This window comes from Epinephelus lanceolatus, chromosome 17 (assembly GCF_041903045.1).
Source record: "Epinephelus lanceolatus isolate andai-2023 chromosome 17, ASM4190304v1, whole genome shotgun sequence".
NCBI lineage: Eukaryota > Metazoa > Chordata > Actinopteri > Perciformes > Serranidae > Epinephelus > Epinephelus lanceolatus.
In genome coordinates, this window is record NC_135750.1 from 26,406,542 (window position 1) to 26,432,046 (window position 25,505).

Here is a 25,505-nt window from a genome sequence, read left to right on the forward strand (position 1 = left end):
AGATCACTCACCGTTCAGTGTCAGAGTGGTCAGTTGAAACTACAGACGGCCGACGTAGCTGTATCTCTACTTCAGTGAGGTGGAGTTGTCACAGTAGATCTACACTTTGCTGGAGAAGTGTTGATAAATTCAACAGGGTGAGCAGCACAAACAGAGCTCAGCATTGTTGTTGTGATGGTCGACTTTCTCGCGCATGCCTAGTGACTGGAACTGTAATGCGCTTGTGCGAAAAGTCTCCATTTTCAGAGGAACTGCATATTGCAAGTTTACATGACAACAGAGACGGTGCCATTTCCAAAAAATTGCACTCTGGAACCCGTTTTCAAAATGTTGCATTTTCAGGCATCCAAAACGCCTCTGTCGTTTAAACGATCGTCCAAAACGCAACTAAGGTTTACTCACTAGGCAGACTTTTTTTTGCTTATCATGCTACGTCACCTGACTTCCTCCCTTGCTCCCGTCATAATACCTATGGCCACGAAGAGCATCATAGTTTGAAGCTGCCATATGACAAGCTGGGAGTGAGAACCCCTTGACTGATGTGACAATGCTGACAAAAAAAACTGTCATTGGACTCTTATTTTACTGTCATCATTTTCACCATGTGGAGGGATGTCCTCACAGCCAAGTCAGTACGTGTGGGCTCAGGACTACATGTCCGCTGAGAGGGCATTACAGTCTCAAGTTCAGAAAAGCTCATGGTCCTTGTAGGGCAGATTTTACCCTGGTTACCCTTCATCTAGAGGTGGACAAACCAGCTACTACAGAATGGGTTATTCTGGTCTATTTCTCACCAGGATTCGCTGTAGCACTCAAAGGAGGTTGAGCATCACTTATGAAAAGCTGAGTATTTTATGTGTACATTTGGATCACATTGGGGGTGCTTGAATCCAAATTTGACTTTATTGCAACAAGGAAAAAAACATTCCTAAAATATGTTCCATAGGGACGTAGGACATAGAAGTTAAGTCAACTGAGACAGGCTTGGTATCAGTGCTTGATACCTTTTAAGGTATCGACCGAAATAACTCAGTACCACATAGTTATGAAACCTTTCCAGTCAAACAATACCTGCATGCAATCCTTTCTGTACCCGTATCAAAAAAAATAAAGGACTATTCAATATGACATGTGATTGGCCCTCTGTTGCAGCAGCTACAAACTATACAATCTGTGGTGTTGTGAAGTCGAGCATGGTGTATTTATTTTTATTTTTAAGGTCTTTTTGCCTTTTTTTCTGTTTTATTTGAAAGAGATGGGAGAGAGAGGGGATAACATGCAGCAAAGGGCCCAGGCCAGACTCGAACCCAGGCTGCTGCATTGACGACTCAACCTTATGTGCGTTCTACTCCGTGAGCTACTGGGTCACCCAAGCAAGGTGTGTTTGAAGGAGCTGGAAGTTGAGTGTGCCGAGACGCCACCAAAATGTTCCAAAGTATGGTTATGCTACATGCCTGTGGCGTATAGTGGCATTTTACGCAACTGAACGCTTCCATTCACATGACAGGTATCAAATGAGGTAGAAAAAAAGCCATTGAACAAGGTAGCCTTCTCTATTGGTATCGGTATCACTGGTATCACTTAACGTGTACTGGTATTGCAATTTTTTTTAATGATACCCAGCCCTGACTGAGATGGACCTCTACTTTTCAATCTCCACTCACTTTCCTCTCTCCCTACTGCAGTCAGATGCTAAAACTCATATGCATTTAGAATTATAGTGGACCCAGATCAGATCCTTTTGATTCTTTTTAAAGGACTCATGTGTACTTAGTATGTACTACATGGACAAACTAGGACAGTGGCTATCCAGGTAATCTGACTGGTGCACCTTTCACATCCCCCAGGTAATACAGATCATAGTCATGATTTTGATAATCACCCTCTGGATGGACTTCTCGCCAATTTAAATAGAAGTGGGTTGCTGTATGTATTGTAGTGACATCACCAATTCAAATGCAGCCAGATAGGCTGAGTGAGGAATAATCTCAAGAAACGTGTAACACACAAAAAAAACCTTTCTCACCATTCATGCTTCCTTCCCTTTTGCTCTTGGTTGCTATTTTCTGTGAGAAACAAACAGTGACAACAGATTGATTCAGCCAACAAGTTCTAATCTAATGACGGAAATACTCGAGAGCACTTGCAGCACAAAAATAGTGAGCAGATAGATGTGACAAGTGTGAATAAGTGAGGCAAGACTAAAGCAGTGCCTTTTCTGTTTGACACTAACATTTAATTGACATGAATACAACACATTGTGACATGTTCTGTTTAGTATTTATGTTTGTTTACTATTGCAGTTTGATGTGAGTTTTTTGCTACAACAATCTAATGCTGATTAGTTTGAATAGAATTGCTTAGTTGTGGATTATCTCATGTGAAAAAGTTATTCACTTTTATTTAAAATCACTGTATTCAAAATATAACCATGTTTAATGTATATTCATCCCCTGCTGTTTTACCTCTTGCTTTTGTGATATCTAAACACACACCTAAACATGAGCTGATACTCCGTCAATGTGGTGATCCTCTACTGTATCACTAACACTGCCTCAAATAATCTATAGGGATTTCTACCCATACAGGCCAAAATAAAATTAGACACAGGCATATTTTCTTTTATTTGTGCAGGATCAAGAACAGAGCTAAGACCGCAGCAACACATACTGTATGTGGTTACAGGAAAACAAACATGAACTATGTTACATAATGTGCCATAGACAATCTCAGAAAAGGTGAGAGGAGGAGAACAAGAGAGAACAATGAGATTAATGCCTCTGATGTCCTAATGATGTCTTAGAAGAAGAAGAAAAAAAAATAGAAAGAGGTTGAGAACATTGAGCGGTAAACAAAGATGTCATCCTCTCTCCCGGGATGGTGAGGACGTCTGAGCGAGCAACAAACCTTTCCTCTGGGTAGGTCTAATATACTACAATCTGACAGCAGTTATTCAAAATGGCAATTATTAAGACGACAGAGGGCAGGCAATAATGTGCTGTGATTTGTGTTTCCATTAACCTAAATTATGCACCTATCTCACATTTGTCCTAATGGATCACAGTGCAATGACGTCCACTGACGTCACGTTTCAGACGATCCGCATTGCAGTCGCATGCAAATGTGTGCATGCCAGGCTTTGTGTAAATGTGAAACTCCCTTTTTTTATTATTGCATTTTCCAACAAATAAGAGTAAACAGAGGCAATAATATGCTCATTGGTTGTTGAACTAGTTGCAAGCCAAGCTGCGAAGATGTGCATAACTCCCTCAGCCCCCCAGGGACCCTGTATTTTCATGGGCCTGCCTCTGACGTCAATGCTCCGGCTGTCCTGTGGATTGTCAGAACAGACTATTCAGTTGGGGGGAGGGGACTGGAAGTCTCTGTGGTGTGTGTCTGCCGCATGTGATGTGTGTGTGTGTGTGTGTGTGTATGTGTGCCTATGTGGATGTATGCTCCTGCGTGTGTATGTGTTCATGTTTGCCTGTGCTTGCATGTGATCTGTAAATGTTTCACTTACATCTGGGGCGTGTGTGTGTGTGTGTGTGTGTGTGTGCAGAGTGCAAAAAGCGTGTACAGCGCCTTGAATCAGAAATGTGCTTAAGTGGATGAGGTCTGTAATGTGGGGGTAGTGGGTAAGGCTGTGTGTGAACAAGCGCGCACACGTCTGAAGATGTGCAGCTCTTATGTTGGGAGACAGAGGCCGTAGTCATCAGGAGGATGTTTGCTAAAAACAGCCGAGAGGGGAGCACAGTTAAGCATGGCTGCCGACCACTTCACTCCTCAGTCGGCTGTTGATCCCCCAGCAGGACGACGGCATAGGAACCTTCTGCATGTGACACATCCCAAATTAAGACACATGAGATTTCAGCTTCTTTCATCATCACCTTTTTGATTTCCATAAATTTCTCTGTAACACACATGCTATCCATTCACAGATGGATATGGGATTTGGTGGCAGGATAATGTTGACAGAGAAAAGAGTGCGCACTGCCTGTCCAAATTGATACAGATCAAGCCGGAAAGAACCCTGGCCGACATTTTGAGGTTTTCTTGGGTTTGTGGCGTTTAGTTCATTTATTCCAACTGTTTCCAAATAAATAAAAAGATACTGTGAAGCAGATTTAGCGGCAAAATCCCTGTTGACCTGTCTGCCTATGATCTATCCTCTTCTGTAAATAGATATGTTTTACATTATCCTCAGTGCAGGTCAATCAGCAAGGACCAGTGGTGCACTGTAACACAGGACACTTACTCAAGCACTACTTAAGTGCAAATTTAAGGTACTTTATCTGAGTATTCCCAGGTCAACATTAGTCTTCTACTCGAATACATTTCAGAGGGAAATATTGTAAGTTTTACTCCAGTTATTTGACAGCTAAAATAAACTTAAAAATGATCAAATTTATTTGTGTATCACTTTTTAAAACACAGTTACAAAGTGCTTTATGAGACAAATAAAATAGCGTACACCATCAAGATAAAAACAGCAATAAAGACGTGTGTAATGAAAATAAATGAATAAATAAATTGATAAAAGAAGGATAGAAACTAGCCACAACAGATTTACTGATTTGCAGAGTGTATTAAATGAAGACACTGAGTTTACTAACATAACTTCCACAGGTAAGGAGTTCCACAGCTGTGGGGCTCTAATGGAAAATGCCCTGTTTCCTTTTGTAACAAGGCGGGCTGTGGGAGCAGTTTGGAGGGTCCTACCTGAGGAGCGTTGGCAGCGGTTAGGCTCATAGGGTCTAAGTAAATCTACATTGTATGTTAGAGTGAGACCATGTAGGGCTTTAAAAGTAATTAGTAAAAGTTTAAAATTCTATACTTAACAGGAAGCCAGTGGAGCATTGTAAGGGTGGGAGTTATATGGTCTTGTCTCTTAGAATTAGTCTGGCAGCTGAGTTTTGAACAAGCTGGAGACAGGAAATGACCTTTTGGCTGGTGATAGTGGTAAGTTTCATCGCAATTTATGGTTTTATAGACAAAACTTAGGACAAGCTTATAAAATATGATGTACTGTTATGAGATTCCCCAACAGTAAATACAATTAGACTTCTCAAATGTGAGAATAATGCAGCTTTTTCTGACTTAAACTGAAATAATTTTGGCGATTGGACTATTGGTTGGATAAAACAATCTCAAGAACTTTTTTGCGCCCATGCATCGAAAAAAAAAAATGAGCAAATTAATCTTTCATGAAAATCATTGTTAGCCTTTATGAAACAGTCAAAATTAGCTCCACCTCAAGCAACTGTAATAGTAAAATGCTACTCACACATTAATGCATCAGTCATAATGAAACTTTTGATATTTAACATACATTTTGGTAATAAAAACTTTGACTTAGAGAACAATGCAGGACTTTCACTTTAATTTCAGGAGTTTTCAGGAGGAAATTACATTGTGTTACCATCAGTGGAGGAGCTACACAACTGTATTTTCTACTATGACTAAATTATTTCAGCAATTTCAAATTAAATGTCATTGAAAATGTATTAATCAAAATGTTAAAATGTCAAGGTCAAAGGGTCACCACAAGTTGATAAACTAGTCCTTCACTCACCCATGACAGACGCCAGGCGGCTCCTTAGCAACCGACAATGTGTCCCTAACAAAATGCAGCTTGCTTTGTGTACTTAAAATAGCAGGAAACATGTGACAGCTCAAGATTTGCTGTGATCACTCCGTTGCTTCTGTAACATTTTCTAACATAAGCCTCCTGTGTCTCATATACATTCAAACACAATGCATCTTTAAATGTGGGCAGGGGCAGTAACGCAGCTTTCTTTGATTTAGTACAATTTATATTTAATATAACACAGTTGAAATAACAGTTTGATTTGACAGGTCGAGCTGGTCATTTCCTGTTATGTAATTATTATTCCAAATTTAAAGCGGTTGCTCTGCCACTCCGGAGAGCCGAGGATCAGAGGGGTTCACCGGCGGGTCACAGACAGAGTTGTGGCATCCCTTGTGATCTACCGCATTTCCCTATAAGTTCTTCACCCATAACCGTCTCACATAAGCTCATAAACTTCCAGTCATGAACTTTGCTGGGAACGTTTGAAAGCATTTGTTTTCTATCTAAATTTCCGTGCATAAGCTACTTGAAGTGCAGGGAGGACGCACAGAGGTGAGCCCTGAAGGAGCTGACAGAGCTCTCACTGAGCTTCTCCAGCTCAGAGCTTCTTCTCGGTCATTGTTTTTGTGGAATATTGACAACAATTTTACAGCTTCCTTTATTTATTCTCATTAGTGTCATAAATCAGAGTAAAAAACATTAATTGTAATAGGATCGGCATGAAAATGTGGATTTTTCATATGATTTTTTCAGATCAAAATGGCATCTAAAGCATGTGTATCTATCCTCAAATAAAGTGATGACAATGTGTAGTTTTATTTCACCTAAATGGCTGCATTTATTTGGCTTTCCCTTCTGCATTTAACCTCCTACATTCCTGAGCTTCATAACATATTATTAGATAAGTATTGTAAAAGAACAGGTTCATGCTTTATCACAGTACTACTACATCTAATCAAAAGGCAGCACCGTACATGTGAGATAAACCGATGTGTCACCATAAGATGCATTCCTCATTTAAGGGCTTTTCTCATCTGGCTGGAAATGGAGGGAAAAGCAACAGAGTGTGTCAGGGAGAATCCATTATGTTATACGTGACCTCTGAATGGACCAGCTGCTCGAGAGTGTAGGAATGCCAGGGATTGATAGCGCACATGCTGACGCAACCCACCACAGCTCCCACACCTCTCTCTCTCTCTCTCTCTCTCTCTCTCTCTCTCTCTCTCTCTCTCTCTCTCTCTCTCTCCCCCGATATGATCAGTATGTAATGCTGCGGCTGTGAGGGAGTCTGGCATACTGTATGCTGTATCATGTTGCCGACTCAGAGCTGTTGAGGTGCACTGCGAGCGCTGATAACACAAACACACATCTACAAAGGTTGCAGAGATAGGGAGCTCACTTCATTTGGAACTTGATGCGGGAGCCTCACTTGAACTACTCGCACAGAAAGAAAAATATTTAAACAGGAATTATTTGCACGCATGTTGATACTTGTTGGCATTTTGTGCATTTAATCTGATGTGAGATCTTTCTGTGTGCTGTTTATAGTTTTTTGCATCCTATGGCACAGAATTAGCTCAGTGTCAGGATTGTTTTGCAACATCCTGTAAATGAATTATGTGTCTCTTTTCTACATGGATATTATTAGTGGGAATATAAACATCAGTGGTGATGCATTCCTTGGCTGGCTTTAAGGCAAGAACTGTACAGTTAACAGGAACTAAGTAAGGCCTTATAGACGTCAGAGAAAGCTCGGAGTGATACAGGAAATCCTCTGACTAACACTTTGAGTAATCTGAACCAAATTCAACCTTCTTATGATTGTGCATCTGTGTATTTAGCTCCCATTGTATTTTTATTTTACTCAAGATCGTCTCCAGTCAGTGCAGGATGTAAAATGTTTATCTGGTTGACCTGAATTTGAGGTAAATTAGATCATTTTTTTATCATTATCACTATGGGATTGGATATTATTAGTATAGGATTATAACTCTAAATATTCCAGTTGCACTGTAGATGTTCAGCTTTTGCAGTAATTTGCAGAGTTGGGCTTTTGCTGAAGGAATGGACCACATTGATTTATTTTATCGTGTCAATTCAAGGCGATATTTACAATTATAATTTATGTAAATGTACGACTGAGTTAGCCTGCTGAAATAAATCAATTGAATACATTCCTTCGGTAAATGCAAGTCTCTGCAGATATTTGAAGTCAGGGGCTGAAATATCAACAGTGATCCGGAAAAAGGCGGAAAGACAAATCTTATTTACTTCAGACAAAAAGAACATTATGTAAAATCTGAACATAGATAAGATACACTTCAGACTATTGTATCTTCGTCTCTGTATTGTCCCTGCTCACTCACTCACTCTCTGTCTCACACACACACACACACACACACACACACACACAGTTTGTGTTTCTGTACAGTAAATATGCTTTTCTGCACCATAATAAAAGTGGGTTCATATGTTTAACATTTGTTTTTACCAGACAGATGTTTCTGTCTAGCTGTGGAAGAGTTGATCTGAATGAAGATGCATGTTGGACACAAGCCATTCATAAAATTTGGTTTGGTAGTACCCAAACACACCATACAGATTGAGCTCAGTTTTTAACTCTCTCTCTGCTGAGGAGGTCAGAGGTCATGGGCCGGCACCTGGCAGGAAATGGTGCCTTGTTAAATGGCACTAAACGACGGCAAGATGCTTAAAACGACGCGCTGGACCTTTTTTTTTAATCAGTCATTGCATGCGAAAGTTGACGCTCCATTAATTTGTCCCGCCATGCTGTATTATGTGAAGGTTGTCGCCGTCTCCTCATTGACCACTGAGCCGTGGATCAGGAAACAGCAGCGTGTCTCTAGAGAGCGCTGGGGCATATGGCTCGGCCCCTTTTACGCAGCCAAATTCAGGAACAGGAACAGCAGTTCAGCAGCGTCAAGAGTGCGCATCCCAGACGCGTCAAATGCGCCAAAACACCGGAAGCAAGGACGATTTACCCTTCAAATGAAAATAAATGTGTTGTGTGTAGAAAAAAAGGTTAATGGATAAATGTAATTTTTGGAAATACTGATAATCCGTGATTTTTCATAAGATGCCATGCGCTCTGCCGTGGTGTTTGGTGTCTTTGTGGATGTTTATCTCACATTAACAGTGTGCATAGAGGCCAATTTAGCCATAGACATCAAGACTGCGCGTCTGCTTAAAGGAAATTGCCAAAAATAATGTTTAACCTACTTAAACCTATGACATGATATTATGTTCATTGCAGTATTCCCCACAAAGCAGAACCACGCAATAATGCAGCAATTGGGCTTTTATTCTGAAAACTAAACCGGAAGTGGTGCTATATATTTGTAGCTGACTTGACCCTGGCGCGCTCCTGTCTTTCTCTCTCTCCCCGCGCGTGTGTGTGTGTGTGTGTGTGCGTGTGTGTCTGTCTGTGTCTATGCGTCGTCGTCTCCGCTCCCCCAGTCTGCTGCTGCACATCCACAGCGGAGCCACCACGCCGAGGAGGCGGGCCGACTGTAGCTACACCTCGGCCAGCGGTGCTGGGTCATAGCGCTGGTGGAGGGGGCGGGGGGCAGCACACTGCTCTTCTTGCCCTTCCTAAACCGTGCACAGCCTGAAGCATCGAGGACAACCATCACCTCAGCGCGTACTGGAATAGTTTTGGGTTTCTTTTTTTTGCCCGAGACGCACGAAGTTGCAGCTGCAGAGGCGCACTTTTCTCCGTGGCTCCTCTCTCCTTTTGCGCTCACAATCCGACATGGAAGATGGTCCGTCTTCAACAAGCTGTTTCAGAAGGTTAACGGACTGTTTCCTGGGTGCAAGTAGGTATTTTTGACCAGCTCTGTTAGAGACTGAAACTAGAATAAAAACTGATATTTACGCAAAAATATGGAAAGCTTTAATGTGCCTTAACAGGCTGAGAACATTGACAGTTTTCGGTCCTGCAGGCGTGCGTTATTTACCCATGTGTCTACTCAACTTTATGAATGACAGATTGATAGCTGATCTAGATGGGTGGGGACTTCACTGGGGGGGGAACAGACAATACTGCAGTTAGGACAATGTACAGTGTGTCTCGACAGTCCTTTTTTTGAATAAAATATAGAGCGGGTTTATGAATGCCATCTCTGGTAATGAGCTGGCCCGGTCTGTCATGGAGGGGACACTCAGCAGTGTTGCAATAAGACATGGCATCAAGAAGCGAAGCGAAGTGAGAACAGAAAGTGTTTACTCTTTAAGGATAATAAAATTAAAAAATACTCCTTTAGAAATGTGACTTCAGCCTTAATATTATTATAGAAAAAATATTTTTCGAACACATTTTCCCAAATTTATTGCAGTACTCCTAAAGCTTAAAATATTTATATAACATTCATATTATAAGATTTCTTATCCCATAGCTGCGATAAATAATAGAAGTAAAATAAAAATAAAATAGTAAATGTGTCTTATTAAAATTCATTATGGCTTTTATGTAATTTTTTAAATGTTATTTTTATTTATTTTATAATAATCAGAGGTATCCTCCACAGTTTTGTATTATTTTTAATGAAAATTAATTTAATATATATAGAGAGAGGCATTGGAGACAGCATGAAAATATCTTTAGTGAACTATATTTCCTCAGCATATCTGTGACACACAGTGGTGATTTTACACTCCCTAATTATTGCATATTTTGTCTTTCTATCTGTGGGAACTTCTGCTTTTGAATTTACTGTAACTCATCACCTCTGTGACTGTAACTTACACTGTGTGCCACATGAATAACTCCGTCAGTGGCTCCAGTTGTTTAAGTGGCACCTCAAGTGACCTTTAGTGGCAACCCTGTAATAACAAGTTAGCAGTTTGGGGCCTGGGATACTGACGGATGCCAAAATACACACATAGCAGTAAACTGCAGTCATGGAATGCATTATTGAGGTACAGTATGTAGGTATCCCGCCCTCACACTGACCAAAAAAGGACAAGAATTTGAGGTTTCACAAAGCTTCCTTGATTTTTGAATGTACAAAACAACTGCGTCTAAATGAATAATTAACCATCTTATGCTATTTTTTTATTACTGTACACAAGTCTCTTACAAATAAGTTGAGCAGAGAAAAAGTTAATCATTGACCGCCTGCTTCCACTTTTGATATAATCCTCATTGTGTGTGAGTATCATAGCTCACATTCATGCTGCAATGTTTTACTGTACAGCTGTCAATTAATCTGGGTTAAATGTAGGATTAATTTGACACACTGTTTGCCTTCTCACTGCATGTTTCCCTGCGAGCGGTTTGGGATCAGGGAATAATATGATTATACTTTATCCAAGACTTTTTCTTGTTTACATGGGCTGCTTGTTACAAATTTTAGACATGATAGCTGATGTTAAATGTGCCCAACACACACTTATGCTATTTTTTAATCTGGCAACTGCTCTCATGTTTATCCTCCTATCATCTCCTGTCCCTCCTGAAATGGGACTGGTTGCTGGACCGTCCAACAGTTTGTAAAGACAGCGTGCTGGCTCATTCACTTTCCGGTTGCTTGTGTAATTCCAAGCTGTGAGATTTTATAAATAGCTGTTTGTAGCCTCACGTTGCTGGAAAATCTATATGCGTGTTTGTGTTTGTTGTTTGTGGATACTTCTGGTCAGTATCAGAGGTCAGTCTGGGTCAGCCATAATGTGATCTCTCAGGCATTTTCAAACCCAATTGGTTGTCGATGAATTGCTTAACTCAGTGAAGAAGGCTGCATTGTCAGGCAGGAAGTGCTCACGCTGGACATTTCCTGCCCCACCACATGCCTTCTCTCTCACAGCGAGTGAGGACTCCTCTCAGCGCAGGCACTGAATATATACATACATCTAGAGCTTGATATGATTTAATATGAAAATTAAAGCTTGATTGAAATTTGAATGGCTAAATCATCCGGGCTGAGCACATGCCAAATAGTCTCTCTTTGTGATTTGTCTTCACTGTTTATTCAAACTCTCTGGAAATTCAAGCCAAAGAAAATTAGCTTGTCATGCAGTTTGAACCCATTTTTCATATCAAGATCTGTGCAGGACTGGATCAGTGCCAGGGCACAGTGCACGGTCTGAGCGGTGAAACAGATGACATTCTCCTCAAGGCGTCCATTGACCCCTCGTCAGCTTGTCGTGGGTTGGTATCTGAGGGGATGGGAAAAGGCCACATGCGTGTAGATTTCTTTACAACTTGTCCTCGTGTCAAGGCTCATAAAGGAACAGGGCGCTGGAGAAGACACACAGATCTGTGGTTCTCATTACCGGGTCCCCATTGGCCTCTCTGCAGAGCGGCTGCAGAGTTCAGCATCAGTCCAGATGTGGAGTGGGGAACATGACCCCTGATCACTGATGTAGCTCTGGGGGGGGGGAACAGAGGCAGCGCTACATCAAACCACCAGTTGGGGTGAGATGTTAACTCAAAGGCTGCAAATCCAGATTTACTGTTAAGGCTCCCTTAGCCCTTTTCCATACTCATGTTCTGGCTTGGCTTGACTTGATTTGTCATCAGCCCTGCACAGCAGGGAACAGCATCTCCATACAACAGGGCTACCTGCTTGAAAATGCGTCTCTAAATGATGGCGCTTTTGTGCTTGTGAACCAAAAGAACATTTTTCTGTCTTGTGCTGCTGGTGTTTGCACGAACATTTGTTTGATGCTCAGCACATCGCAACAACCCTTCAGCACTTCTTTTTCAACCCATTTACCAGAAAAAATATTGGTATTTTGGGTTCTGCAAACCACAGATACGTTACATTTGAAAGTTATTATGTAGAAGACACATTGAAGCTTCACGTTTTAACAACCCTGTGGTTAACGAGTGGTTATGTTAAGGCACAAAAAATCAGTTATGGTAAGGAATGTTGTACCCAAAAGTACCCAGAATTGGTGGTATAATTCCCGCTTGAAAAGCAGTGATGTCTCTTTTCATGCCACTATCCCAACAAGAAACACAGTGAAGTCTTGGAAGAAAACAACCACTTTTCATGGCACTATCCTTGCTGGAAAAACAGCAATGGGTCGTTTGGTGCACGGACGCTGGAAACACAGCTGTGACCCACTAAATCACAGCTGGTTTTGTTGTTGGTTGGTCTAGAACTGGGTTGCAGTGATCTGCAGCCATGTCGCTGACACGCCATCCACCATCCTCTTCACTTCCCGATGACAAAGTCAGCTCATATAGTACGTCACTTTAGAAAGGTTGATATGATACCTCTGAACGTTTGGAGAGATATATAACAATTTGTTCTGGCAACTGGACTGTTTTTTTCTCAAAGTGAGGCAGTCAAATATTAGCCATTCACATGATCCTGCTGAAAATAAACTAAAGCATGTATGTTATGCAAGAGAGACAATAAAAACAAATGAAATGGTCAGAGTTGCCATGTTGACATTTCAGGTGTGTTGTCTGATTCACGACATCAATTCATGCATTAAGTAACACAAAAGAAACCGTTCCTTAAAAGTTGCCGGTAGCTGCTGGTAGTCTTTAAGCAGCACAGTGAATGAAATTATTTTTTCTCCATCAATAGCCAACTATTCACAAAATATGCATCAGTCTTCTGATGGTTTCTTTATTCATGATGCATTTTATTTAAACATGTCACTGAGTCGTCACCAAATGTTGACACTGAATAATGATGACAAACATCACCGCAACCCGCTTAGAGGCCCAACTCCAGAGATGGTCAATCTCGGGTGCATAGTGACATGACTTAGGGCATTTAAACTGGTGATGGAATCACAAATCAATGCGACATGGTTTGACTCAGCGTGGCCAAAAGTGCAGATAGAAAAGCCCGACCTGTTGTAGGCTGTGCGCTCTGCCAACTCTGACTGTCGCTCGGGGAAATCACAAGAAAGTTCTGAGCTGATAACTTGAAGGTGAAGGTTGACCTGCTGTGTGTCTTTAACTGCTGTTAGAGTGCACTGCTTGCCTGTGACCAACTATTAGGCTGCGGATCAAGGGACAAGCCTTATCTACATCTCAGTTTGCCATTTATAGCCCTTACCCTTTACGTCTAATGACCTGGACCATGGAAGTGGAAATAATGCAAATTACATTTCCATGGAAATCTCCCCGTCTCGCTCTCTTGAGTGTGAGGTGTGAGCTTGCATGTTTGTGCAGCGGTGTTTGTTTTCACCGTATGGGGGTGTATCTCCTGAAGTCATCGAACTGCAGTTAAAGTCCAGGGTGAAACAGTGTTTTCTTAATTTGACACCTTTTCACCGACTATTGATTTAGCCGCACCAGTCACCTCACCCTTGGCTGCTGTGGAATGTGGGGAGTGTGTGTTCACCTGCATACACACACACACACACACACCCAGGTTCACCGGCACAGGCTCGATGAATAAATGAGGTGAGCAGTGGGGAGAGGAGTCAAAGCGTTTTCATCTTTGGTGTTCGCTCTTTTTTTTCCTCCTTGCCGCACACTGAATGTCAGTGTTGGACGCTGTGCTCCAGCCCTCCCAGAGATAAGATAAGAACCACATGCTCTTCCCACCTCCTGGCAAGGGAGTCCCAGGCGGACCTGCTGACGCACGCACCTCCCCTCCCCTCCCTCCCCTTTCCTGCCTCAGCCTCATGTCAGGAAAGTGAAAAGTAGTACCTTGGCAGCTTGCCCTTGACTCTCTGCCAGAAGGAGTGTGCTTCAAGAGAAGTGGTCTTTTCCCTTTTTCTCTCATGTGCATTTTTCATCTATGTGTTGCAGAGGAGGAACATCTTGCTAAACATCAGCACTGCCGGGGTCGGCCTCTGCTGTTGACATTGCCGCCCGACTTCGTTTGACAGGAGCGCTGAAGACACACATTCACTTCTGTGCAGGCACTGTCCCACAGAAAGCTGACTGCTTCATGGGAGAGAGAGATGAGTGATGGAGATAGGGTGGAGCTGGCTGCTGTTTTTAGCAGCTCCTGAAATGTTCCTTTATCTGCATATGTGAGTTTATTGTTTCAGTTAAAGCGATGCTTTCTAGTCCCTCCAGGAATTTGCAACCTTGCATCGCACTTCTTGCAGTATTTCAGCAAGAAAATAAAGTTACCCAAATTTTGCAAATGTATCAGATTATATCCCTTTTCTGCATGAAACACTGGTAACCCAAATAACAGCTCAGGTCAAATGAAGTCACACCCAACAAGCTTCACCTGCCAAACCATTTATAGCCGTAAACCATTTTATTTATGGGATGTATTATGATTGTTAGGATTTTTATAACCAATCATACTTTTTTAGCTGTGAAGAAAATTTTATTATATAACTGCAACATAAATTTTCCGAGCTGCTGCTAAGTGCAGTCATTTTAGGCTCTGATGACAGCAGACAATTCATTTTGATCATCCATTCTCATAATTGTTTAAAGAGTAGCTTAGCACCAGGCTGACCACACCCAGCATCACTGTTGGGCGTCTTTGAGAGAGTTGCACCTGTAACCACACCCAACAGCGATGTCACGGTGTCCTGGTGTACAACATAGACTGTATAATTATTCTAATAATTATTTGATGATGTAAAAATGGGGATTGATGTCGTGATCGACAGCTGTGTGCTCCCGATCCATTGTGGCTGCTCTTGATTGGTCAGATAATTGTATAGGTGGGAACTTGATACCCATGTACATGTAAAATAGAAAGTAAAACCACCCTGCGGATCATTCTGGCTATTGACAATTGTCAACACAGATTTGTTTGAAAGCTCCAAGGCAGGTTGAATTTTATTTGCTAGCAGAGGTCTGTAACCTGACACCAGTACGGTTCACAATACAGATTATTGCCATTGTTTCTCTCGATCACATCGGTCATGATAGGAGAAGGAGGAAACACAGGAAATAGGCACATATGCCACAGCCTGACCCACCTGGCCTTCATGTTATTGATCCACATGATGGGTTGTGTCACTATAGCATTTTCAGAATTTCTGTTTGCAACATTGCGCAGTCGCAGTGAGAAAAAAGGGATTTTGGGGATTGACTCGTGGCTCTGCGGAGATAACTACTGTGCAGACTGGCTCCAAATGACACCATCAACACAAGGTGAAAGCGGCCCAAGTGAGAAGTTCAAACACCGGAGGCTGAAAAATCTTAGTCCATTTTCTGCCACTTTACACACTAAATAATTATCCAGTGAATAAAAAAAATCAGGTTAAGGGATGATAAAAATCATGCTTTTACCTACAGCGAAGTTCTTGTAGGGTTTACAAAGCATACCTCATAATATGTGGATGAGTTGTCTCTCATCACAGACAATTATGTTGATAAATTCATAGTTTAAAATAAAATCAGGTTAAAAAGAAATAAAAGAGGGAGTTGATCAGCAGTTGAAGATGTCCTGTGCAATCACCATCTCTGTTCCTCAGCTCTCAGATGAAGATTGAAGTGATGACATAGTGGGCGTTGCATCAAAGCAGAGACAAAGAGAGGTGGTGGAGGCTTGAATCAAACGAAATGTAAATTGGAGAATACGGACAGACTTGAGGATACAGAGAGAGAAACGAGGCCCTTTCTTCACAGGGGTTTCTTTTCCTATTCTCTGAAGGAGCTTCCTATAAAAAGAAATACTCAGGGACTTTCCCTCTTATGTGTCATTGATAAATGTTGCTTATTATGACTTTTGACTCATATATGACAGCTCACATAGCTGATGGACAGCTGAGGTTTCACTGCTGATGCTTGTTTAAGTTGCTATACTAATACAAAGCATGAAATAATATTTATTTAAAGCGTATTTTATGATGGTGTGAAATACTTACAGCATTTCACAAGCTCTTACTTTTCTGTATAAAATCAGACCATGCTTGATGCCTGAGATTCCATATTAACACCACAAACTAATGCAGACACAGTATAGATACGCAAGCTGTCTGTAAACGCATTCCCCGTCACACAGGAGTGTGCTCATACAAAAACTTGGATGTGAGAGCACAGACATCCAGACAGACTGTAACTGGTTTGGCCTTCCCTTCCCAGTCCCAGGGTGTGGTGTGCTGTAGTCAAGATAAGTGTTATGCAACAATACCTCACTGAACATGAACTCAGGCTTCAGTTTTACACAGGAAGCCCAAGTCTGAGTCAGGCACTAAAATCTCTGCCAACTGGGCTTCAGCCACTCGCAAACATGCTGCACAACAAACTGCTTCCAGCCTATACATTTGTGTGAATGAACGCCTTCATTTTGACTCAATCTCATTTAAGCGCAGAGGAGGGAAGCAAATTTCCTCAAGTGCTGTATTCAAGTACAATTTAAGGTGTTTATATTTTATGCTATACTTCTAGTGCTATTACATTTTAAAGGGAAATATTGTACTTTTTACTCCACTACATTTATCTGACAGCAAATAAAGATTTTACTCGTTGTTATTAGTAGTATTTATTTTTACTTTTTGGCTCATGACATCAAAGACCGAATGGCAATGACGGCTGACTGTTGCGTCGCCTCACATCGTCTGTTTCTTGGCCACAAAGTTGAACCTGAACACACTGCAACGACTGCAGCTGACGTCCAACTAGCATGTATGTTCTGCGCCTGCATGAGAGGAAATAACTGTCCATATCAGCAGGCAGCAGTAGTCTGTATTCGTCATCCAAAAAAGGGAAACTGGACAACCAACAGGATGGATTCAAGATGCTAGTTAGCAAGTTAGCACGTTAACAACACAACCCAGTGTTAAAGGAGCAAAGGATATTTACTGTGCACTGGAGAACATTAACCCAAACAATTACGAACCATTTTTTCTGCTAAAGAGGTCAATGGCTAAAAACATAATCTTATCTAATATAAATAGTTTGTTTTTCACTTATGTTGTTTGCTTTTCTCATACCTCCTTCTTCTTCAGCACTGAGCTGAACTACCAATCAGAGTGATTTATTTCACCAATAGGCTCCGCCGTTTTTGATGCTGAGTCTGCTGAATTGGCTGAAAAATAGCTGGAGGGGGCCAACCTGTGCCAACAGAGCAGGATATACCACAGAAACTAGGGGGACAGATGCTGGCTTGCTTGACGCTGACCAATGGGCGACCATCAGCTTGGTGTGTCAGGGCCCTTACAGAGAGTAGTGTCCAGTTGGGCCCCCATGTGACAATTCAGAATGCGAAACCTCTCAGATTGGTTTCATTTGAATAACATTTGGAGGCCCATTATTTCACAAAAACAGCAAATATAAGTGAAAAGTATGAGCACAAAATTTGTAAAGCAAACACCTAATTAATCATCTCACTACCTCCCAGACTAAACTTGCGACCTTTAGAGGAAGCCTGACCCCCAGGTTTGGAACCACTGGCCTTAACTACTGTGTATAAATAAGATAAACAAGCTCCAACTCCACCAGCAGCAACAGTAAAATGATACTTATCCATCAGAAGTACCAATCCAACATTGCCATATATAATAAGTCACAGCAGGCACTTTTACTTTTGATACGACTTTAGTATTTTTATGTTAAGGTGCCGATACTTTTACCGAAGTACAGGATCTGAAAACCTCCACCGCCGTTTGAGCATAACCATAACCATAAGTAAATGGAAATAACTCCCTGCCGCAGTCTTTGCGCAGCCTACAGACAATACAGTATACAGACAATTTAATGTTGTAAACATGGGAAGACAAAACTGAAATTTATCTTATCTTGATGACGCCATTGTCCTCAGCAGTGTTGGCCCCAGTGGGAAGGAAAATTTTACTGAGGTAAAAGAAATAAACTCTGGTCAAACCAGTGACCGAGCGTTTGCTTCTACCACAGCAGTCTCTGTCTCTCCATCCTGATTGAGTGAGCACATGTGGTTCCCAGTGGGGTTAACCATTCTGGACCACAGCATGTGGGACAGATCTGGCTGCATCTTTGATTAGCCGTCGTAGTCGCAGGCCCAGGACACTGACGCATATCCCACAGCTCTGAGTGTCACTGCGGTCACATTAGTTTGAGCTGTGGCTCGAAAAACTTCAGGAGGAATCAGAGGGAAAGTCTGTAAGGTCGTCAGAAAGGAGCAGGAATGTTCAGAAAAAAAGGGCAATCAATCACCATCGTGCTGCAATATAGTGGCTGTTGGGTCAAGCTAGTCATTCCTCTGGCTTCTTTTTCCAGAGCCCTTTAATAGAGATTGACGATATTTACATTTTTGACTTTTCCAATAAACAGTGATTTGTTTTTCAGACTGATATAAATACTCAGTTTCAGGTTCATGCTTGTATTTAAGGTTTCTTGTAGAACACATGCTTTACTGTCAAAAATAACCTTAATGTTCCTCATACTGTCTGTGCTGGAACACCTGTATTCACCCTCTGTCTGAGACGCTCAGTTTTAGTGCTTGTCTCTTTAAACCCCCTCCCAAAAAAAGCCCAGTCTGCTGTGATTGGTCAGCATTTCCAGGTCTTCCATATCTGCACTGTCAGTATGTCTGATCTGGGGTAATGACTGTAACGGAGTATTGTAGCACTTTCTACCTTGAGAAATCACCAATAAAAGCTTCTAAACCAAGCTCACATGTCCCCTGACGTTAGCATGTAGCTACATTTAGCAGTGTAGGCTACGTAATATAAACACTTGCAAAAGCGAGCCTGGAGCAGATGACCATATGTTGTCACTCACTGCTTCATCCAGCACTCACTGTATTTCCTCATTACCGGTGACACAGATGGAAGTCTGTGTCTTGTTCATCATCCACAGCGCGAGGTTGCATGCTAACATTTTTCTGAACAAAATAGAACAGGCTGCACTTAGAGTCTTTCTCCATGGGATATTTAAAAATAGCAGGTTTGTACAATCTGTCCTTCTCAGGCAAGCTCAGGAGCAATGCTCCGCCACGCTTTTTTTTTCCTCCAAGTGAGGATTAGAATATATGCAGTTCACATAATCCGGTTGAAATGAATATGTAAAAGCTTGAAGATCCACTCATTACTAAAAGTGTATGTCATATAAAAACTAAAGTAATGGTCAAAGTTGTCACAGTGAAATTTAAGGTGTGCTGATTGATTCATGCCGTCAACTCATGCATTGAGTAACATAACAAGTAATCGTTCCACCTTAAAAGTTGCCGGCAGTCGGCCCAGTGAATTCAATTATTAAACAAAACATCTTTTCATTTTATAGTTCTAGTTTACCAATAAAACTCTCCATGGTATGAAATGTGGTTACATGAGCATCAAAACCAGCCACAACTCAGCCCTGAGCAGAGTGACCGTCCACTATTGACCAATCAACGGACTGCAGTGTTCACAGCTCCACCTTTTAGTACCAGATCTGTGTGCTAGGTACCCCAACAGAAGGGTGACCAAAAATGGGGACAGTATGGAACGGTTCCATTGGTACTATCCATAACTTTTCACAGTGGAAACAGAAAAAAAGTGTACCAAACTGAGCTGTACCATGCTGCACTGCTCGGTGGAAATGGGGCTTAAAGAAATCAGTCACAAGCTGACATCAACTTGTCTCAGAAGTAGAAGAAAACTCCCGAAACAGAGTATTCAGAGGGGTCTGAAGCCTGAGGACTTCTACATACGTTTACCTCAGTATTTGAAACTTTGGCTACGTTAAACATGAACATCCGAAATTGTAACACTATATATATGACAGAAAATAAGAAAAAGCATATCAGGTCCCCTTTAATGTGTCTAACTGCCATCAGTGACCCAAACTTACTGTGATGCTTAGAGCAGATGCAGACACTGCATTAGTAGGATCTGTACCAATTTTTTTAAAATATTACACCGTTTTAAATTGTCTGCACTCACTGAAAGAAGTGTTTTCATAATTCCAAGAGATTAATTTTACATTTTCAAACATCTTTGCTCTGCTCGAGAGGAAGTCGACCCTTAAGGCTTTCCTGTCATGTGCGCTGCCCTCTATTAATGCATCATGATATTGTATTACATTGTTAAATGTCTTCTCTTCACGCATTCAGCTAATGAATCATCATCACATAGTTTACTGGGATATGTGTGTGATAGTCTGTATTTTTCTTTTTGTCAAAAAATACAGTGAAAAGACCAAAAACCAACCAGCCAGCCTGAAATAATCACTAGAGCACCAAATATGTATTAATCTGCAGCTGAAAATAGTCCCCAACAAATGCGTTATGTGCTCCTGTTTGAATAATGTTTGATAAAAGCTGTAATGCCCAGCTTTTCTAGAAAACTATCTAGTATTTTTTAAATTAATGAAAGCATGTATATAGCATGTTTTTAGATTTATGTCTTCAATAGGAGCAATTGGTCTTGGAGGTAACAGCCACAGACGTGTTAGGGATGTTGGAAAGTGTTGGAAGGTGGACAAAGACTTTGTAAATTTTGGTCATTTTATGTGATAGTTAACAAAAACATAAAAGTAAATATGGCCAGCTTTATCCTTTCAGCAACTATACTGGCCTCATACTGATTAGCTGACACATACATTGAGCTCCCTGCTCTCATGATGCAAGTTAAAACAAACATTTGTTCATACTTTCCACATTCTTGCACTTTTCAAAATTCAAGCGGAGCAAAAGTTAAGGGTTGAGTTAGGGGTCAGAAACAATGGCTGCCATAGAGAGCCTTAGTTTGCCCTTTGTTTGCCAATAAGGCTTCACAAACTCTCTTTTTCTCCACATTTACCAGTGCCATTTTATCAGCCATTACATGGTCAGTATAAAACCCTAACCACTGCAGCTTGTTTGTGCCCCATGGAAATAGAACATTTGACTATTTTTGTTCATGTGCACACATATGATAGCTAAATAATTTTCGACACAAAACCTGTATTCATAAATTGATACAGCCTCCTTGTTTTTTCATTTTTTTGTAGTGTCACTCATCACAGTGCCTTCTTTGTGTTCCAAATAGGACAAAGTCGTAAGGGTCTTTTGCAGCGCTCCCATTTTACTCCTCTCTGTGTGTCTGTCTGTCCCCTGCAGCTCCTTCCACCCCCCCTTAACTTTCTCTGATTTATTAAGCTGTATTCTGCCGATGTGCGTCAGAGCTGGCCAGGAGTCTCGTGAGGCGATCCGCTCCTGAAGATCTGTGTCTCGTGTCTGGACAGCATCAGACCGCAGCCCCCCCCCCCCCAAAACTTACCCCCACCTCTGTTTGCCTTATTTGCCTGCAACCACAAGCCTGCTCACCCTTCACACACACACACACACACACACACACAGAGCAGATGATCCATCGTAACTGCAGATCAAATTATTTGTTCTGGGGGAATAGATCAAAGGTTGTAGGTAGCCGCTCAGACTGTTTACCAGGAGCACTTTGATTCTAAAATTACATTCAAATTCAAAGTTATTCCTCAAATGCAAATACTTTTTGTAGACGTGCCATACTTACCTGCAGTTGGATGCTTCTAACTCCTGCATCTGGTTTTATTTTGTCATCTGGCACAGCAGTCAGGACTGTGCCACCCTCCACGTACGGTTCTGTTGTCCACAAGTAGCCATTTACTATCCTCATATCAGACAGAATTTCAGAGAGACACCACTTAGTAATATTTTCATGCCACGTGTGTGTATATTTGTGCGTCTGACAGCAGAACACCTGCCTCCCAGCTGCATGTCCTCCTGTGATTCATACTTGAGGGCAGTCTACACCGATGCTGCTGATAACCAGACATTTCGTGGAAACTTGAAATAAAATGTAAAAAAAAAAACAGGGCTGTCTGAATACAACGGCCTGCTTTCTACTATCATCTGATAATAGATACGATTGTGTGAGCCATACCATAAAATGTAAATTTAACACTGCCATGGGATTTGTTTTTCTTCTCTAGAAGTTATTACTTTCAGTTGCAGTTTGTGTCAGTGTTGAGTTCACGGTCTCATAACACGATGACGTCTCATGGCTGAATTTAGACAGCTACAAGTCTTTGTTTTAGACACACACTCCATTTGCGTGAGTGACCTAAACATGATGGTTTCCTAGTGTATCATGACGGCCTCTCAGACGCCAGCGGGTGTATTAAAAACAACTTTCCCTCAACGATGGTCTGGCAAATGGCTTTTTTCCCTGACAACAAAGACAGTAAACAGCAGCACTTAGCGAGCTCTCAAGAACCTAATTGCCTATTAAGCACAATCGAGTCCTCCTTTATCCTGCTGCCTCTGTTGGGGGCTCCTATCCCTGGAGACACAGCTTTACAGTAAACATACGCGAGCTAGCCCAGCTATCTGACAGCTTTAGCTGGAACATAGGTGCTGTTGATGCCACTCTCACCTCGCAGTGAAAAGAAAGAGATGACCTTCGGCTGTTTCTAGCCTGTGCATTTGTTTGGGTGACTGTCGGGAACACTATGGGCCTTTGGCAGAGTGTCATATGACGATATTTCCATCCTCTTCTATCTTAAGATTCTCTCCTCCATACTTCTCGAGCATTGCCATTATTTTTGTGCAGCATCTCCCAGCATTACTTTCTAGTTTTACACTTTGCTTAGTCATAAATAAAGCTGTGTAGTGCGTCAGCTAAAAGACGTTTTGCTTCTGTGCTCCTCAGGCTTGACAGATGAGAAAGTGAAGGCCTACCTCTCGCTGCACCCGCAGATGCTGGACGACTTTGTGTTGGAGAGTGTGAGCGCAGAGACGTTGGACAGATGGCTGAAGAGGAAGACCAGCAGCAGGCCTGCAGGTATACCCACTCCCCCCACCCACACACACTCACAGCGACAAACATGGAAACACACACACACACATGCTGCAGCTCTGTGGATCACTCTGACATAATGATTGGATCAGCGGATTCCAGGATATTGAGTTGTAATTTCTGTGATGTTTTGCTTTGGTTAAATGTTTGTACTTTTTAGCTCACATAATCCCAGATGAGTTTCCAACTAGGCAACCACAAATACAGGCTGCAGCCACGTCCGACATTTGCTTTTATTGCACTGAAAAAGTAAAACCTTTTCTTATAAATACTACGGAGTGTGCCTCTGCGGGTTGTATTTATTATCCCGGCCATTTGCAGTACAAATCACTCATCTTCACATGTGTCTCCTTTAATCGTCAGTGTGTGTGTGTGACAGACAGAAGAGAGGGAGAGGGAACGGGCCTGTCGGGTGTTTACGGGTCATTAGATGTGTTTGAGCGGGCTGAGTTGAGTCTGTGCCGTGCGCTCCACACACAGCGGACTGTTTCTCAGACCAACCGCATCCATCAAGGGCCCACAGGGCTGGCACTCTGCCCAGTTGAGCTGCTGACGTCAGAGGCGACCTCCAGAGACATGCAGCCGGCTGAAGGGGGCCCAGGGGAGGGGTAGGGATGGTGGTGGCGGCGGTGATGGTGGTGGGGGGGTTGCGCTGGCTCAGGGTGTGGGTGTGTTGAAGTGAAGGGGGAAACTGGTGGAGGATGAATTTGTCACATTTTGGAGCTGCTTTCAACATGAGGTCTACAGACAGTCGTTTTCATTGCTGCAGTGCAGAGACGTTGATCTCTCAAGTCTGAGCCTGCATTTGAAACAGTTTCCTGTACGCAGTATATATATATGTGTGTGTGTGTGTGTTTAGATTGTAAGGCCCAAAATAGAGGCCCTCACGTGAATCATTCTTGCTGGCGCCAAGTAGGAACTAATTTCACCCATGTAGTTCAGGTCAGAGCAGATGAGGCAGATGCAAAGAATAACACTGATTCACAAAACTTCATCACAGAGCAGAAACGTGAAAGACTTAGACTTATGTTTCTGTGTTTTCATCGGCTATCACGTGACTATTCACTGATGAATGATCCAGTATTATTGATGCAAAGTAATAAATATCAGTACATATCGTCATCTTAAAGATACAGCTTTATTTTGAAATTCCCATGACACGTCAGTCTCGCCATTTCCATCCAAGCACATCTCCTTCCTTAACATTCAAACAGTGCTAGCAGCACAGCGCCAAGCAGATAATGGCAAGCAACCAAGACAAAGACAACAAGGACATTTACTGATTTCGTCTCATATCGACCGCAGGGCCTTGAACTGAATCGAACTGAAATGTTATCAGGACAGACTTTGTTATATCAGCAAATATTTATATTGTTGGTCAAAGAATGGATATAATATCATATGGTGATGAACCTTGTGATTTACACCTAATAGCCACACCTATCTTCACACTTCGTTTAAGCGCTGAGACAATGGTCTCCAAGCTAGCAAGCCACATGCTAAACCGTCTTTCAATGTTTTATGTTTCTTTTGCAGGGATTTAGCCATTTTAATGCCAGGGCTCGCCTACCAACATGCAACTCTTTGACCAAATCAAGTTCACTCCTGACACTATTTTGCAAGACCACTGTCACTGCACTCTGGGCTTAGCGCCAAAGACGATTGTGATTGGTTTAAAGAAATACAAACGACGAGTGTTTTTTTCCCCTTTGTGCAGAGTTATGATGGGTTCAGCCAGACCTTTGTCCAGTGCTGGCACAGTTAGGTCTGGTTATGTGAGACTATGTGACTCATGGCACTAAATTCCCTCAGCGCAAAGGTCAAGTTTTATCAGCTCTTAATTGATAACTCTGGTTTTCCCATGACTTTACAATAAATAAGAACCAAACGAACCACTTTGTTTACACAAATTACATATACTTAACATGACAGCTGGCTGTTTTTCAAGGCATGTTTTAGCATTTTATACAGTAGGAAAATCATTTTATATGGACTAGGAAGTGGCTTGAGTTATGAAGCCTGTTGCAGTGAACAAGTTCAAAATGATCAGAACCATAAGAGCTGATTGATTTGAAAAGTCTGCTATGTGTTACCACACAGTCGCATCATGTCTTTGACAAAAAACAAAAGCAGACATGACGTTCATTATGATGGATTACATGTTTCAAGCAAGTTTCAAGTTTCAGAGTTGATTCTCATGTTGTCCGGAAATGCACGCTAATGGCTGAGTGCCTGGAAGGTAGAAAAAACTGTCTAAAGTGCAATGAAATGCTTTAATGCAAACTGTATAACT

The 25,505-nt window shown here is 41.8% G+C and overlaps 1 protein-coding gene across 3 annotated transcripts in view; it reads left to right on the forward strand.

Annotated features, from left to right (window-relative positions):
• pde10a (phosphodiesterase 10A) overlaps window positions 1–25,505 on the forward strand; it is a 71,548-nt gene that overhangs the window by 15,401 nt on the left and 30,642 nt on the right. For 2 of the 3 annotated variants that reach the window (XM_033612951.2, XM_033612952.2), the window contains exons 1-2: window positions 9,066–9,426; window positions 23,066–23,197. In XM_033612951.2, the coding sequence (XP_033468842.1) occupies window positions 9,363–9,426; window positions 23,066–23,197 (196 nt within the window). In that variant the 5' untranslated portion in view covers window positions 9,066–9,362. Of the gene's footprint in view, window positions 1–9,065; window positions 9,427–23,065; window positions 23,198–25,505 lie in introns of those variants that run through there. The other variant, XM_033612947.2, reaches the window with a different exon arrangement.